This window comes from Hyperolius riggenbachi, chromosome 12 (genome assembly GCF_040937935.1).
Source record: "Hyperolius riggenbachi isolate aHypRig1 chromosome 12, aHypRig1.pri, whole genome shotgun sequence".
NCBI lineage: Eukaryota > Metazoa > Chordata > Amphibia > Anura > Hyperoliidae > Hyperolius > Hyperolius riggenbachi.
Genome location: NC_090657.1, coordinates 208,754,044 through 208,769,465, shown reverse-complemented (window position 1 = coordinate 208,769,465; position 15,422 = coordinate 208,754,044). Strand labels below are relative to the sequence as shown.

The 15,422-nt window shown below is 45.6% G+C and overlaps 1 protein-coding gene across 1 annotated transcript in view; it reads right to left on the bottom strand.

Annotated features, from left to right (window-relative positions):
• Positions 1-2,110: 2,110 nt before the first annotated feature.
• Positions 2,111-15,422, bottom strand: part of LOC137541648 (adenosine deaminase-like) — a 53,472-nt gene continuing 40,160 nt past the window's right edge. The window contains exons 7-11 of the mRNA XM_068263051.1: positions 12,315-12,386; positions 9,771-9,872; positions 5,099-5,166; positions 3,993-4,122; positions 2,111-2,280 (exon numbers count right to left, since the gene is read on the bottom strand). Coding sequence (XP_068119152.1) covers positions 2,167-2,280; positions 3,993-4,122; positions 5,099-5,166; positions 9,771-9,872; positions 12,315-12,386 — 486 coding nt within the window. The 3' untranslated portion in view covers positions 2,111-2,166. The remainder of the gene's footprint in view (positions 2,281-3,992; positions 4,123-5,098; positions 5,167-9,770; positions 9,873-12,314; positions 12,387-15,422) is intronic.

The window sequence follows — 15,422 nt, the reverse complement described above, 5'->3', positions numbered from 1 at the left end:
TGTGTAATCTGCACATATTATAGAATGCTGCAATGTTAGAAAACACTATATACCTGAAAATAGCTGCTAATCTTCTAGTAATTATTCATAGTACACAACCAATTCACTATATCATATTTTTTTTTTTTCGCTTTAGTGTCTCTTTAACACTAAAAACATGTTTGCTGGTAGCTGTAACTACAGCCAGGTTTATAGGGGAAATACAAGCCTTAAGCATAAAGCCAACATTCATGTCTATTTAACTGGATAGAATCACATTTAAGTTGCCTCCCAATTTTTCTCCAAAAGTTGTCACAGATTTCTACAGAGAACAGGAAATCTTTATCCCTTCTTTTTGTCCAAATGCTTCTAACCGAAAAGAGGAAAAATTCAGTTCCCCGGATGTCAGGAAGATGATTTTGTTTTATTTAGATAAAGCTGCAGAATGGAGAAAGGAGGATCATTTACTTGTTCAGTTTCATGGTGCTCGTAAAGGGTTAAGAGCATCCAAGAGTACTTTAAGTAACTGGTTAAAGTTATGTATAAGCAAAGCTTATGAAATAGCAGGTAAGCCAGCTCCTGTGAATGTCAAAGCACACTCCACTAGGGCTGTCTCCTCTTCCTGGGCAGAAAGAATCCTTCAGAAAGAAATTCTGCCTCAGTACTCCAAATTTGTAAGGCTGCCACATGGTCCTCTTATGATACTTTCATAAAGCACTACCGTTTGGATTTACCATTACCAGGTCACCAAGACTTGGGGTTTGGTCATAAGGTGTTATCTGCGGTTGTCCCGCCTTAAAGTGGATCCGAGATGAAAAACTAACTATAACAAGTAACTTGTTTATATATCTTATCTAAAGTTTAGATAGTTTACAGAGGAAATCTAGCTGCAAACAGCTTTAATAGAATATGATCATTTCTTCCTGTGATACAATGACAGGGGCCATGTTGTTTGTAAACATCACACAGAGGCAGGCTTATCTGCATCTTGAGCAAAAAAACCTAGTCCCCCCCCCCCTCCTCCTCCCCTCTGCCTCTGAAACCTCTGGCTAGTAATACCTCCCCCTCCTCCTGCCCAGACTGAGCTCCCATGAGCCCTTGCTACTGTCTGAGAGAGCCTTGGCTCTCTGAAAACCTGTGGGCGTGGCTTGTTTAGTTTATAGGGAATTAGAGTATTAAAACAAAAAAGTATTAGGCTTGAGGAATGCCCTATAAACAATAGGAAAGGAACACAATTATGCAATGTGTAAAAGTTCATTTCGGATCCACTTTAAGAAAGGTAAGATTCTAACTCTCCAGGTTCATATCCTGAGTGAAGGCGAACAGAAGCCAATAATTACACTTACCGGTAATTGGAAGCCTTCAAGCCTGTGAAGCCTTCAAGAAGGATGAACCTTCCCACCCAAAGCTAACGGTAAGTCTCCTACTGAAGCAAGGTTCTAGTCAATGCACTGAGGGTAGGTAGGAGGATGTGGCTATTTAAATTGTATCTTGTGCTTCCTGTCCCCTAAGCAGGCGGGGCAATCTACAGGTTCATATCCTTCGTGAAGGCTTCACAGAAAACCAATTACCAGTAAGTCTATTGGCTTCTCCTGTATACAGTACTTCTATCTTTTTCTGTCATTTGTATCTGTATGCTTAGTACTTCTCCTTTACTTATCTTCTTGTCTTGTTTTCTTGCAAATTCTTGCTTGAAGAGTCCCCACTGCACCTCTGCGGAACACAGTGACACCACTGCTACCCGCTCCACCACAGACCAACACCCCGTCACTCCAGCTACATGCCGCAGTACCGCTGCATACGACCTCGACACAACTGTTTTCCGCCAGACAGCACCACACTAGTATAGTAAAATCAGTTAGATCAGTTAATGCTTTGCACCCTCTCATGCACTCATGCAAATACTCACTGCAAAACAACCATCCAGCAATCACTACTAATCCCTAAAGCTAAGCTAAAAGCCGGGTCTTCATTAGCCAAAAAATTGCTTTTGCGTAAGTCGCACATGCCGCTCACAGGCTCCCCAGAGATTGTATGTGTCCTAACTCTGGCCCTATAACATGCATCATGCAAGAATACAGTGCACCAGCCCACTGCAGTCAGGGTGCAGATATTGACAGTTAACAATCGGTACATTTTCTGGATTAGATATTTATTGTATAATAAAAGTGACGAGGCTGCGTTCTGTCATTCTGTAGATTCACAGAGGAAGTCCTTTCTACCATAGGCTTTGCACAGCAGCTCCAGCAGTTCTTTCTTTTCTCCTTTAGGTAGGAAACAGGAACGAGCTGCATTGATGTTCTTAGAGAAAAAAAAAAATATTAATTGAGCGTTTACAGATTTCTTATTTGTAGACAGGAATTTCATTGTAAATCTATCCCAGTCTAATGTTGTGACACCACAGTGAGGCCATTTTTGGTCAGATGCTGGTTAAAGAGAACTTCATTCCAATCAGTAGCCAATACCCACCAGGGGCGTATCTGGGTAATATAGAGCCTATGGAAAACACTGAAATTGCCCCCCCCCCCCCCCCTCATTCAGAGCCCCCTTCCCCCTTAAAAACAACAACCCTTATCGCCTGGATGTATTAAAGTTGCCTGTGATTTTTGGCTTGGCATATTGCTAAAGTTACTTTTTTGGAAATATCTCTTATTCCCTCTCTGTACTCTATTCTAACATTAAGCCAAGTGCGCCCTACATACAAAAATTAAGTAACCATGTTCTCCACATAACAGAACTAATCGGATTTGAGGTCTGAGTGATGAGGGGGCCTAGGGGCAGGCATGGCGGTGCAACACAGGAGCAGGCATGGTGCCCATGTTGCTGTGGCACCCATGGCATGAGCTATACCTGCACCCCTCTAGATACCCACTTTCCCACAAGAAATCTTTACCTTTTCTTAAATAGATCATCAGGGACGTCTGTGTGTCTTATATTTTGGTGAAACTCCTTCCACAAGCTGATGTCATGACTATCATCCTTGACAGTTTGCTGTCTGAGAACCTCATTGCATTGTGGGAAATGGTGTCTTTTTCCAACTGTCAAGCAAGCAGTATTTCACTCTGTGCATAGAACTCTCAGTAATGAACATTCCGTACAGATCACCTGGAAGAACTAAAGATGTCACCCCCAGTGATAAATGTCAGATTGTAAATCAGCGAGAGGAGAGATTTTACAATGGGCAAACACTGACTAAATAATCTATAAATGAATAAGCAACTTTAATTTTAGGTTATTTTTCACCACAATTCCTCTTTAACCCAGTAACACATTGTTGGAATGTAGGTCAACCTTGGTGACATTCTAAGACACAGGTGTCCAACACAAGGCCCACGGGCCAGATGTGGCCCTCCTTGCCATTTTAGGTGGTCCTCGAGAGCTTCAAATGTGCATTATTGTAAGCAGTAAAAGGACATTACACTGCCTTGCCATCCAGAGGAGCACACCGGTGACAGTGTTTCTGGGTCAGTTTGAGCTTTGGTTCAGCAACTACCAGCCACACAGACTCCCATGATGATCTTTTTGAGAAAGGGTAAAGAATTCTCATGAGAAAGGGGTATCAGCTACTGATTGTGATGAAGTTTAATCCTTGGTTAAAGTGCCCCTTTAGTTTCTGCTTCGTGTTTACTTTAGACAAAATGTTCCTTAGTGCCCAAACAATCTGCTGCTTGTGTTCACCTAAATTCAGCACCCTGGAGAACCCCTACTTCTGCATTTGTCAGGCAGATAACAATGATGTAGCTCTCTTATCACTCAATTCTTACAGTGCAAAATGATAAGACATTTTCCTAATGGATACATTCAGTGGAAACCAGATGAATTGTTTTGTTGTTTGTTTTTTTACATAACCTGCATCATCGCAGAATTATTTGAATCGCATTGACTATTCATAATTATGAAGTCAATTGAAGACAAGCTGTAGTGCCTTGAATTCATAGTGCATGCTCGTATTGTACCAGAGTCATTAGAAGGCTTTGGCCCCGCCACTTGTTGGCAGAAGGGATTATACTTACTGCACGCATGAAATCCTCTTTGCTGAATCCCATATCATTTTGTGCAATCTCATAATCTCGCTCCAGAGACGCACCCAGACTAAGGGAACCATCATTGTTTATAGAGAAATTGGCTCCATCTTTCTTCAGCCTAGAAGAATATCCACAGGACATGTTTACAATATAAAGCATCAATGTTGGAACATGCCAACTTCTATAAAACACTGTTATATGTCATGGTAGAATATATCTGAAGTACAGGTTTGTGTAGAAGCAACAGTAGTCAGCCTTACCAAGATGTATACTTAAAGGGAGTGTGTAAAAACAAACAAACAGATAATTAAGGAGAGGGAAGCCTCTGGGTCCTATAGACTCTATAGAGCATTCCCGTTCCTCTCATGGTCCCCTGGTTTGGGTCCGTCACTCAAATCTCCAGCTGTGGGAGGCTTCAGAAGTCTTCGGGAGCCAGAGTGCTCATGAAGACGGGCAGTTTCGTACTGCACGTGCACGATATAGCATGCTTGCGCATGTGCAGTATGGAGCAGACCGTCTTCGGGAGCACTCAAGCTCCCGAAGACTTGCTAAGCCTCCCGCAGCGGCAGAGAGCAGTCTTCAGCCCATCGGTCGAAGACAGCTAACAGAGGGAGCCAGCACTAGAACGAGGGGACCAGGAGAGGAATGGGAAGGCTCTATGGGACCCAGAGCCTTCCCTCTCGTTAGGTAGGTATCGGGGTTTTTTTCTTATTTGGCTTCAGATTTACTTTAAAGAGGAGGTAACTAAAGGAGATTCATAACAGGGTCCACAAAGTCAATGACATACGGTAGGTCTTCCTTACACCAAACCGTCTCTATGGTTGGGTGACAGAAGGAATAGTCCCCCATGATGGGAATCTTGGGAAAGTGTGATGCTAGCTGCTAATACATTTGATGGAGAGACGCTGCACTAATATTTCCATCCCAGTTACTCAGTCGTTCTCTTAATAGCAGACAGATTATGCATTGCCAAACAAGACGGTCCTTCGGTTGCCAAGACATCATCACTATGCTACGTGGCAGTACATTGTGTAACATATCTCCTATTCCCAACAGCAAAAAGCTAGCAGACTTTATTGCCGTTTAAAACTTACTGGATGAGCGGGTGCTTCGTGAAATCTGGATCACATGCGCCAGTAATATAACTTGACCAAGGACACATCTGGAAAAAGAAAGAGCAGGTCTTACGTTAGGTATGGGTGACTTTATACTCACTTACATCACTTTTCCACAGTGGCTTGTAAAAAGCATCTTCCTGGACAGACCCTTCACATAATCATCAAAAGGTGATGAGCTAATGAAATTCCAATTATTTTCTGCACAAACATTATGGGGAGAAAGTTTCATGAAAAAATATAGAATTTTTGATTAGAGAGATTTGCATAGCAGTTTTACGAAAACATGGTGTTTCTTAGTCTCATTGGCTTGGATTCAGTTTGCAAAAATGGTAAGTAATGTTGTGAAAGTGCAATAAGCTGTTTCACAAAAATTCTCTTCACGAAAATATGCCATGTTCACAAAAAATACTGTCAAATTTCAGCAGCTAGAATAGACTTAAAAGGAACCCAAGGTGAGACACATATGGTGGCGGCCATATCTTTCTCCTTTTAAACCATACCAGTTGCTGGGCTGCCCGAGGCAATGCAAACCATGTCACACACACACCCCTTTGGGGGAAAGGGGGGGGGCTTTCAACCCCCAAGTATGCCACGGAGTCCCACATCAAGATTTTAGACTTGTGAAAACTTAAATGAATAAAAACGCAACATTATTTTGGTGTTAGGTTGCAGTGGCTGCACAGTACATGTTGGGCCAAGTTGCAGTGGGTTCTAAGTAAGTACTTTTGGGTGCTATGTTGCAGTGAGTGCTATGTCATTTTGGAACCACATTGCAGTAGGTGCAAAGTCCATTTGGGTGCCAAGTTGCGATGGGTTCTGAGTACTTTTGGGTGCTATGTTGCAGTGGGTGCTAAATACATTTCAAAGCCAATTTGCAGTAGGTGTTACGTGTATTTGAGAGCTATGTTGCAGAGGGTGCTAAATACATTTTGAGGCCTAGTTGTAGTGGGTGCTAATGCTAAGTATATTTGGGTGACACATTGTACTAAAGTACTACTGAGAGTGTGTTGCAGTGGGTGCTAAGTATTTTGCAACCAAATTACAGCTGGTGCTAAGTTCATTTGAGTGCTAAGTATATTTTGGTGACAAGTTGCAGTGGGTGTTAATCATATTTGGGTGCTATGATGCAGTGGGTGCTAAGTATATTTGGGTGCTACATTGCAGTGGGTGCTAAATACTTTTCTGGGAGCAAGTTGCAGTGGGTGCTAAGTATATTTGGGTGCCATGTTGCAGTGGATGCTATACATTTGCGTTCTATGTGGCAGTGGGTGCTACATATGTTATAGGGTACTTTGCTGCAGAGGGTGCTGTGTGCATTAGGGTATTTGCTACAGTGGGTGCTGTGTGCATTTGGGTACTTTTCTGCAGTGGTTGTTATATGCATTAGGGTACTTTGCAGCAGTGTGTGCTATGTGCATTAGGGTAATTTTCTGCATTGTGTTCAATATGCATTAGTGTACATTGCTGCAGTGGGTGCTGTGTGCATTAGGGTACATTGCTACTGTGAGTGCGGTGTGCATTAGGTTACTTTGCTGCAGTAGGTACTATGTGCATTAGGGTATTTTATGCAGTTGGTGCTATTAGCATTAAGTTACATTGCTGCATTATGTGCTGTGTACATTTTGGTACTTTGCAGCAGTGGGTGCTATGTACATTTTGGTACTTTGCAGCAGTGGGTGCTATGTACATTTTGGTACTTTGCAGCAGCGGGTGCTATGTACATTTGGGTACTTTGCAGCAGTGGGTGCTATGTACATTTGGGTACTTTGCAGCAGCGGGTGCTATGTACATTTGGGTACTTTGCAGCATTGGGTGCTATGTACATTTGGGTACTTTGCAGCATTGGGTGCTATGTACATTTGGGTAGTTTGCTGCAGTAGGTGTTATGTGGAGTGGGATGTTAAAGAGAACCCGAGGTGGGATTTACTTATGCTAGTGGGGCACAGAGGCTGGTTGTGCACACTAACACCAGCCTCTGTTGCCCCATGGTGTGCCTCCAAGTCCCCCCTGCGCACCGCTATACCCCCCCCCCCCCGCAGTGCTGGCGACACGCAGCGTGTCGCCAGCACAATGTTTACCTCTCGCCTGTCTGTTAGCGCTGCTCCCCCGGCTCCTCCGTATCAGCGCTACCCGCCCGCAGTCCCTTCCCTCCCGCTGATTGGAGGGAAGTGACGCATGCGGGTATCGCCGATACGGAGGAGGCGGGGGAGCGGCGCTAACAGGCGAGAGGTAAACATTGTGCTGGCGGCACGCTGCGTGTCGCCAGCACTGCGGGGGTATAGCGGCGCGCAGTGGGGTCTTGGAGGCACACCATGGGGCAACAGAGGCTGGTGTTAGTGTGCACAACCAGCCTCTGTGCCCCACTAGCATAAGTAAATCCTACCTCGGGTTCTCTTTAAGGGACCCAGCGAGAAAGTCCATAGGGAACAGTTCTCCAATCACAGCAATGTCTGCAAATTAAAGGAGAGAAAGGGTCCGCACTTGTCAAAAGAAGCAACCTTTATTGGATGGCCGTGTCCATAAACAGCCAAGGCAACATTAGATAGCTAACATGTGTCCTTAATTAAGGACAGATAGTCCGAAACAAGTTAGCTATCTAATGTTGCCTTGGCTGTTTATGGACACATCCATCCAATAAAGGTGGCTTCTTTTGACAAGTGCGGACCCTTTCTCTCCTTTACTGTGACCTTTGGATTTGCTGGCCAGGTTGAGCACTGTCAGAGAAGTGGTGGGATGTAGCGTTGTTCACCCTGCAAAAAATGTCTTCAAATCGAAGCATTCTAATTGGCCAAATAGTGCGGGCATAATATTTTTACAGCCTATCTGAAACTTAGAAGTTCAAGAGGGTGCTGTCCATCTAATCATGTTACTGTAATTTCTCTATAGATGTTCTCGTTGGCTCACCTCAACCATAATAGTACCATGTTAAAGCGAACTGAGTTAAAGCCATGTTAAAGTGAACTAATTACTAGTTTATTATTACATGAGCCTCCAAGCAAGGGAGGTTTGTAATAGTGTGCCGTTGGGGAGAGTGGCATTACTTACCTACAGGGTCTGCTTCTGTGGCCTCTCGACTCTATGGGATCTGCCATCTTTTCCACGGACCGACTGCACTGTTCCGTATTTTCATTTCCCTGGAGTAGGCGTGTGTGCTCTCCCGCCGCAAAGCCTGCTGTGACATGTAATCCATTGATGCGAGTAGAGATGTACCACACAGTGCATGCTCTCCGTGGAGAAGAGGGCGACCTCCATATGGTTACAGGTGCTCTGTTCACTTTAAGCAGGACTGGTGCGAGTTCCAGGGTGCATCCCTGGCTGTCCCAAGAACTAGCCACCAAAGACATGTGCCCTCTGCTGACTTCATGAACTCCTGGGCGCACCACTGCTAACATCAGTTAGAGCTGGGGTCACAGGTAAGGAGGGGGGCAGTCAGCTGCCAGGGTACAAAGATAGGGACTCCAAAAGCCAAATATAGTGTAGTATGTACTGGTAATATGGGATGAAGTCGGTAGAGTAAATACAAATATACTGACAAAGCAGGGTTACCTCAAAGACAACCACTGTAATAGCAGGTGGAGAGATTAGACCTGATCCCATTCAGGATTAAGAAGTTGCTGTAGATCAGGAAAAAGGGGATGGCACCCTTCGACCAAGGGTGGACTTAGAACATTGTAACAGGATACAGAGGTGCCATAAGAATAAACATTTCTAAAAAGTTTAAAATTACTGGAGGCAGTGGTGGTCTTACCTCCTCCAAACAGACACAAGATATGCCAACAAAGTTTAGCAGAACACATTTATTTACATACTGCAGGGGAAAATGCAACACGTTTCACAGGTATGACCCCACTTCATCAGGCAATAGGTAGGAGCAGGTACAGGGTGTACACAGTTGGTAGGAAAGGAGGAGGCAGCTCTGATTACATCCTTTGCGTACCAATGCTACTAGCATGTGGCATTGTGTGGAATCTGCGCTGGCTAGGAACGTGGTTGAGGAGAGGGCGGAGCTGAGTAACCTGCATGCATGCATCTTCAATTGGTTCTGCCTGTCAGAGGAGGCTGGGAGCAACGTGTGAGCAGGGGGACACGAGGAGTAGCAGCTACTGATGCGCCGCCCTCAGAGCAAATGGTGCTTCAGGGAGGGGCTTGGATTGACGTTGCTCTGAGACCGCCCTGCAGTCCCACTGAACTTTCTGGTCAGTAGTGTCTGAATCACACACCTGAAATGACCATGCAGCTGTTCTTGTCAGATTTTTGACAGAAACATTTGATTTGCATGCAATGGGATGCTAGAATGTACACTCTGCAGGCCCCAGGGACAGGAAGTCAGGGACAGGAATAGCAGGCAGCTTGGCTGGGTTTCCAACTCTTGTGGAAATTTCTTTACTTTTTGTTATTTAGAGGATTTTTTATTTAAAGATGAGAACACACTCGGTGATAAAAGAAACCCATAAAGTGTTCTATCCCTCTCTGCACACACAACTGAAATATACGTCTCCTGCAGTTGGACTTTCAGCATTGTTTCCTGTGTTGCATGGTAGTGAATGAAGTGAGGAATGAGATTGGATTCTCTGGTGTGGGGACTGTTTCCTGCAAATCAGGATACATCTTTCCATAAACAGAATGTATAGGAAGGCCAACAGCATACCTCAAAGTGCATGTCCATCTTCAGCAGCCGATCGTACAGTGCTGGGTCCTCAAGGGTGTGATACCCGTGGCCAATCCGCTCAGCCTTCAGCGTGTCAATAGCCTTACAGGAAGAACAAGCAATACATCACGAAAGCATGAGTCACTGGTTGGGGAAATGTAACAGTCTTGTCACATACCATAATTAAGTAATCTATAGCAATAAAAAAAAAAAAAAAAGAAGGCTGTGGATCCTACTGAGCCTTCCCTGTCCCCACTCGGTGTTCCTGATTCCCCACTGTCCCCCAGTGAAGATATGCTGCCTCCAGGAGCCCTCAGAAGGCTGTGGGAACTCTCACCTCCCCAAGTGCTCCCTAAGAAGTGCAGCTCTGTATTGCACATGCACTCCCGACGCCTCCTGAGGGTCCCCGAAGCCGTAATAGACCAGTTGGTAGAGTAACTCTAACGATGGTGCTGGAGTGGGGGGACAGGGCTTAATAGGATTTAACCACTTAACGACCGCCTAACGCCGATAGGCGTCGGCAGGTCAAAGTGGTGTTACCAGTTCCATGTCAATTCACGGAGGGTGTCTCCGTGAACAGCCTGCGAGCCTCCGATCGCGGCTCGCAGGCTAAATGTAAACATGCTGGGAAGAAATCCCTGCTGTTTACATCATATGGCGCTGCTGCGCAGCAGCGCCATAAAGGAGATCGGCGATCCCCGGCCTCTGAAGCCTGTCAGAGGCAGCACGGGATGGATCGCTGTCCTGTGCCGCCCAGAAAGAGGAGGGGAGGGAGGGAAAGGGAGCGAGGCTGGGAATCGCTGCGGAGGGGGGCTTTGAGGAGCACACACGCAGGTAGCTGGCGGCAATCAGACCCCCCCGGCAGGACATCCCTCTAGTGGGGAAAAAAGGGGTGAAGTCTGGTCGCCTTGCCTGCAAAGTGATCTGTGCTGTGGGCTGGAGAGCCCACACAGCACAGATCACAGAAAGATAGCCCGGTCCTTAAGTGGTTAAAGTCTTTCTTCTCCTTAGGTAAGTCTTTTTCTTGCCTCGCTTCAGTTTTACTCAATTTATGTACCGTATTTTTCGGACTATAGGACGCTCCTGACCATAAGAGGCACCCAGGTTTAGAGGACAAAAACCAGGGGGAAAAATATATATACTAAACCTTGTGCACCAAAAGTGAAGGGGCATCTTGTGGATTATGCCCCCTTTGTACCTCATGCCCCTTGTACCTCTTGTATCTCCCTGTTTACTCCTCTGTCCTCCTTGTGTCCTCCTCTATGCCCCTTTGTGTCCACCTCTGTCCTCCGTTTATCCCCCGGTGAATTTTTTCCCCGCTTTTGGGGGAGAAAAAGTGAGTCTTATAGTCCAAAAAATACAGTAACTCTAAATCTGCAGCTGGAACGGCAGCAGCAGCAACTGTATTTTGGAGGCAAGTAGCAGTGTAGAAGCAGCATGTGTGTACTACGGAAGGAGGGGTAAGGGGGAGCATGTACTGTACTGTAGAGAGGGGAAGTGTGATCAGAGCAGCATGTACTGTACAATAGAGAAAGGATGAGTGAGGATCAGCATGTACTGTTCTGTGGTGAGGGGAAAGGAGAGCCGCAGTTACTATGCTGCAGGGAGGGGAGAAAGAGAGGAGTTCTGTGTACTATACTATAGAGTGGGGTGTGGAGGAGGAGCATCATGTCCTGTACTTCAGGGAAGAGGCACAGGGGCGTAGCAAACTAGCAATAGTCATAGCAGTTGCTATGGGGCCTTAAGCAGAGGGGGCCAGATGGTACTTGATGTATTTACTAATAACTTTCTTGTCCTTCCCCACCCACTGGCTTTTTCTCAGGGCTCATTGACTATATGCAGTGTACATTGCAGGAGAAAGTAAATTGCTAAATTAACTCATCCATAGGGTAGGGGCAGGTGGCATTGCTCAAAAGGGCCTACTTGAAAGTTTTGCTTTGGTACCACATAGTATTTAGCTACACCACTGGGTGGCAGTATGTATTATGTAAGGGAGGGGGTTTTGAGGAGCAGAATGTCCTGTAGTATACTATTAATAGGGCAGGGTAAAAGGATCAGTATGTCCTGTACTATGGAAATGGGAAGAGGGGGGCTGAAGAGTGTGTACTGCTCTATGGAGAGTATGGGGGGGTAGCAGCAGCATCTGCTATACTATATATTGCAGAGGAGAGAATCCATTACTCTATTATGAATAGGAGAAGGGGGGGGGGGGGGGTGTAAGAACCATGTACTGTACTATGGAAAGGGAAGGGGGTAGGCACAGCAGAAGTATTTTCTATGTGAACAATAAAAGTACAACAATGGCAACATTTACGTAGGGACAGCAACATAAAGGGGTAACAATAACTTAAAACGGGGCAGTACCACAAAGGCAATAGATAATTACATCTGCAATTGGTTTCTATTCAAGCCAAGCACTTGCAGTGTTTTTTTGTTTGTTTTTGCAGTGGCAGCTGGTGTTGCAGTGACTTAGCTGACAACCTGCACACTCTACGTATACAGTAACTTATATAGCATGAATTGTAACACAAGATTAGTTCTTGCCTCTTTTACAACAGAGGATGGTCCAGCCTCCCCAGCGTGGACAGTTCTGTGGATCCCGCATCGGACAGCCTCCTGCACAAACAAGAGACATGGAAATATGAAGTAGCCGCACACACGCTGAAGGTGCCCACAGACACAAGACGACAGGCTGGTACGTGGCGGAAATGTCGGCATGTGTGGGGAAAATAAAAGCGTACAAGGCAGTTTGGCGCAGGGTGAGCTGAATGACGGCTCAGCCTGCTGCAGCACAAATTGTGAGGGGGGGGTCAAATACTATTTCCCCTCTGAGTCGTCGGAACTCGGAAGGAGAAGTAATTCAGGGTCTGGCAATCCAGTTCCCTGAATTATCCATGTGCGGGGCGCGAACTATAGCATTACTGCTGTAACCATGCCAAGCTTCAGCACTACGCAGCGGGTGACAAAAAGCCCTGCTTCTAAATATACTGGGCATGTAGAAATACATTGTTCACTTTTTGCCACTATGGTTGCCCCTTTTAGACCTGGTACGTTTGCATTATTTAATGCTACCATGATGACTTGAAATGCCTGTATTATTATGCAAGTATACTGCATGCTGAAGCATCTATGTACATTACTCTGGATTAAAAAGTTTATTAGCAGTACCGATCTCCTCCTCCTTCTCTCCAATCATGTCATTAACTGTCCCTCAGAGGGGCTCACAATCTAATCCCTACCATAGTCGTATGCCCATCATTGTTTAGGGGCAATTTTGGTGGAAGCCAATTAACTTGTCTGTATGTATTCTGGATGTGGGAGGAAACTGTTGTGCCTGGAGGAAAGCCACCCAGACACAGGGAGAACATGCAAACTCCATGCAGATAGTGCCTGGGCTGGGCAGGGACCCAGCACTGCAAGGCGAGAGTGCTATTCACTAAGCCACCGTGCTTATTAGGGATAAGTCACTAATAAACTTTATAATATTAGATAACGCTTTGGCCCATATGCAATAAACTTTTTCTCCTGAGGTTTCAGTGGTGCCCAACCTTTTTTTGCCCGAGGGTCGCACTTCATATTAACCTCCCTGGCGGTAAGCCCGACACAGTGTCGGGCTAGCCGCGGCAGAGGATCACATGACCCCGGGAGGATTTTTTAAAAATAAAAATGGTTTTACTTGGTTGGGCTAGCACTTGGCTAGCTAACCATGTCCCCCAAGTCCCTCCGGTCCCCTTCGATCGCCCCCGATCACCTCCGGTATACATACCTCCCAGGGATCCAGCGATGGCGCAGCCTCCCAATCAACACCCAGCTTTGCTATGGGGAGGATCGGAACTGCGTATGACGTCATGACGTTGATGACGTCATGTCCGATCGTCGCCATAGCGACGAGTGAAGCCAATTGGGAAGCTGCGGCTCTCGCGGGATCGCGGACGGGTGAGTGTTGCTGGCGACAATCGGGGAGGTCAGACTGGTGCCAGGATACCTCCGCGGGCCACAAACGTTGGATTTGCGGGCCGCAAATGGCCTGCGGGCCTTAGGTTGGGCACAGCTGTCCCAGGTGATATTTTCACACCTTGGGACATATACAATTCACTTTTCACCTGCATTTTTTCCTAGGTGGTATATTCACAACTTTTTCCATTCAACAGCGACTGCTCACAGGTGCTCAAGGCGGATATCATTCTGGTTCCCCCAGGTAAGTAGGAGACTCCATCTCTTCCCCGCACCTCAGATTATTCTAATTGCTTTGGATAGCGTTTGCAGCTGGCTCCTTGCAAGTCCTTCTGCTCCATACTCACCCCTTTACCACCACTATCACTATCCTTATATCTGATAGTTCACCCACAGGTAGCTTGCTTAGAACCACTTCTTTCAGTTACCGTCTGCTCCCATCTCACTGGCCACTTTATACTGTCATATATCCTTATGCACATCATGTACGCCTTTTTTATCAGTACTCAGTATTTGTCATTTCTTTTGAAGCTCTTCTAGCTATTTATGCAAATTATGTTACATTAACCTCCCCAGGGCCGCCTCACGCCAATGGGCATGGCCACGGCGGCAGCCCCAGGACCGCCTAACGCCGATTGGCGTCAAGTCCTGGGGCTGCATTTTGCAGGAGTTTGCGCGCACTGTGCGCGCGCATCTCCTACTCGGGGGGAGTCTCAACAGCCGCTCGGGAGACTGTTAGACGGTGAAACCGCCATCTTTACTGTTAGTACAGCTGTAGTGCTATAGCTTTTATGTGCCATATTGTACTGATGGTGTAGTAAGCCATCTTGTGTGAATCTTTTCATTCAGATCTGTATATTGGTTCATTTGAGTCGGGTGGACTTCGTTAATACTTGTTTATCAGGAAACTAACACAGATGGGTCTATGAGTCATATGTTACTTAAAAAGCACCATTATAGGGAGTGCTTGCATATACAGAAAGTACTAATCTGACCCATCATTTAAGACTCTTCATTTATGAACTAATGGCCTCTTAGTGTATGAAGTTAGGGGACATTAGGATATTGTTTAAGCTATATTGCATGACTATGACTCTATTAATGGGTCGTAAATCTAGTACTTGTATTCCAGTGTGAATATCTAATTGTGTAGATGGGCGGATGGACATATGAAAGGGGGCCATAAATCTATCAGAAGTATGCTGACCGAAATATGGCCTAATTGGTGGGATTCCAGCTATTATCACTTGTTCAGAGAGTTGCTGATCGCCAAAAAGGGTTTTTTTCTATCATACTCCATAGGCTAACATGGAGTTCCATGTTGGTCTATGGGATGAAGTGCTATAAAACTCAGCTGCTATTTCCAGACCATCAGAATTCTCTCAACTCATAGCTGGGCTGGCCACCTAGTTAAGACTGACTGCGCTTCCCGTCTGAGGAACTTCTAAACTATCGTGAGGGAAGAGTTGCTCTCTAGGACAGATAGAAGTTACTGCAACCTTGAGCGGGACACCTAGGAAATACAAGGTGATGTGATGTGTTTATAATTCTGATACTTATGTTATGCTGTTATTCTCTGTCTTCTTTCCAATAACTTGGTATTGTATATCATATTCAATAAACTTGTTAACCTTGTTACTTGTCTCTGATTTTGGAGGAATCTGAAAGAACCTGCAAGTGCTACATTTGTAAGTGGTG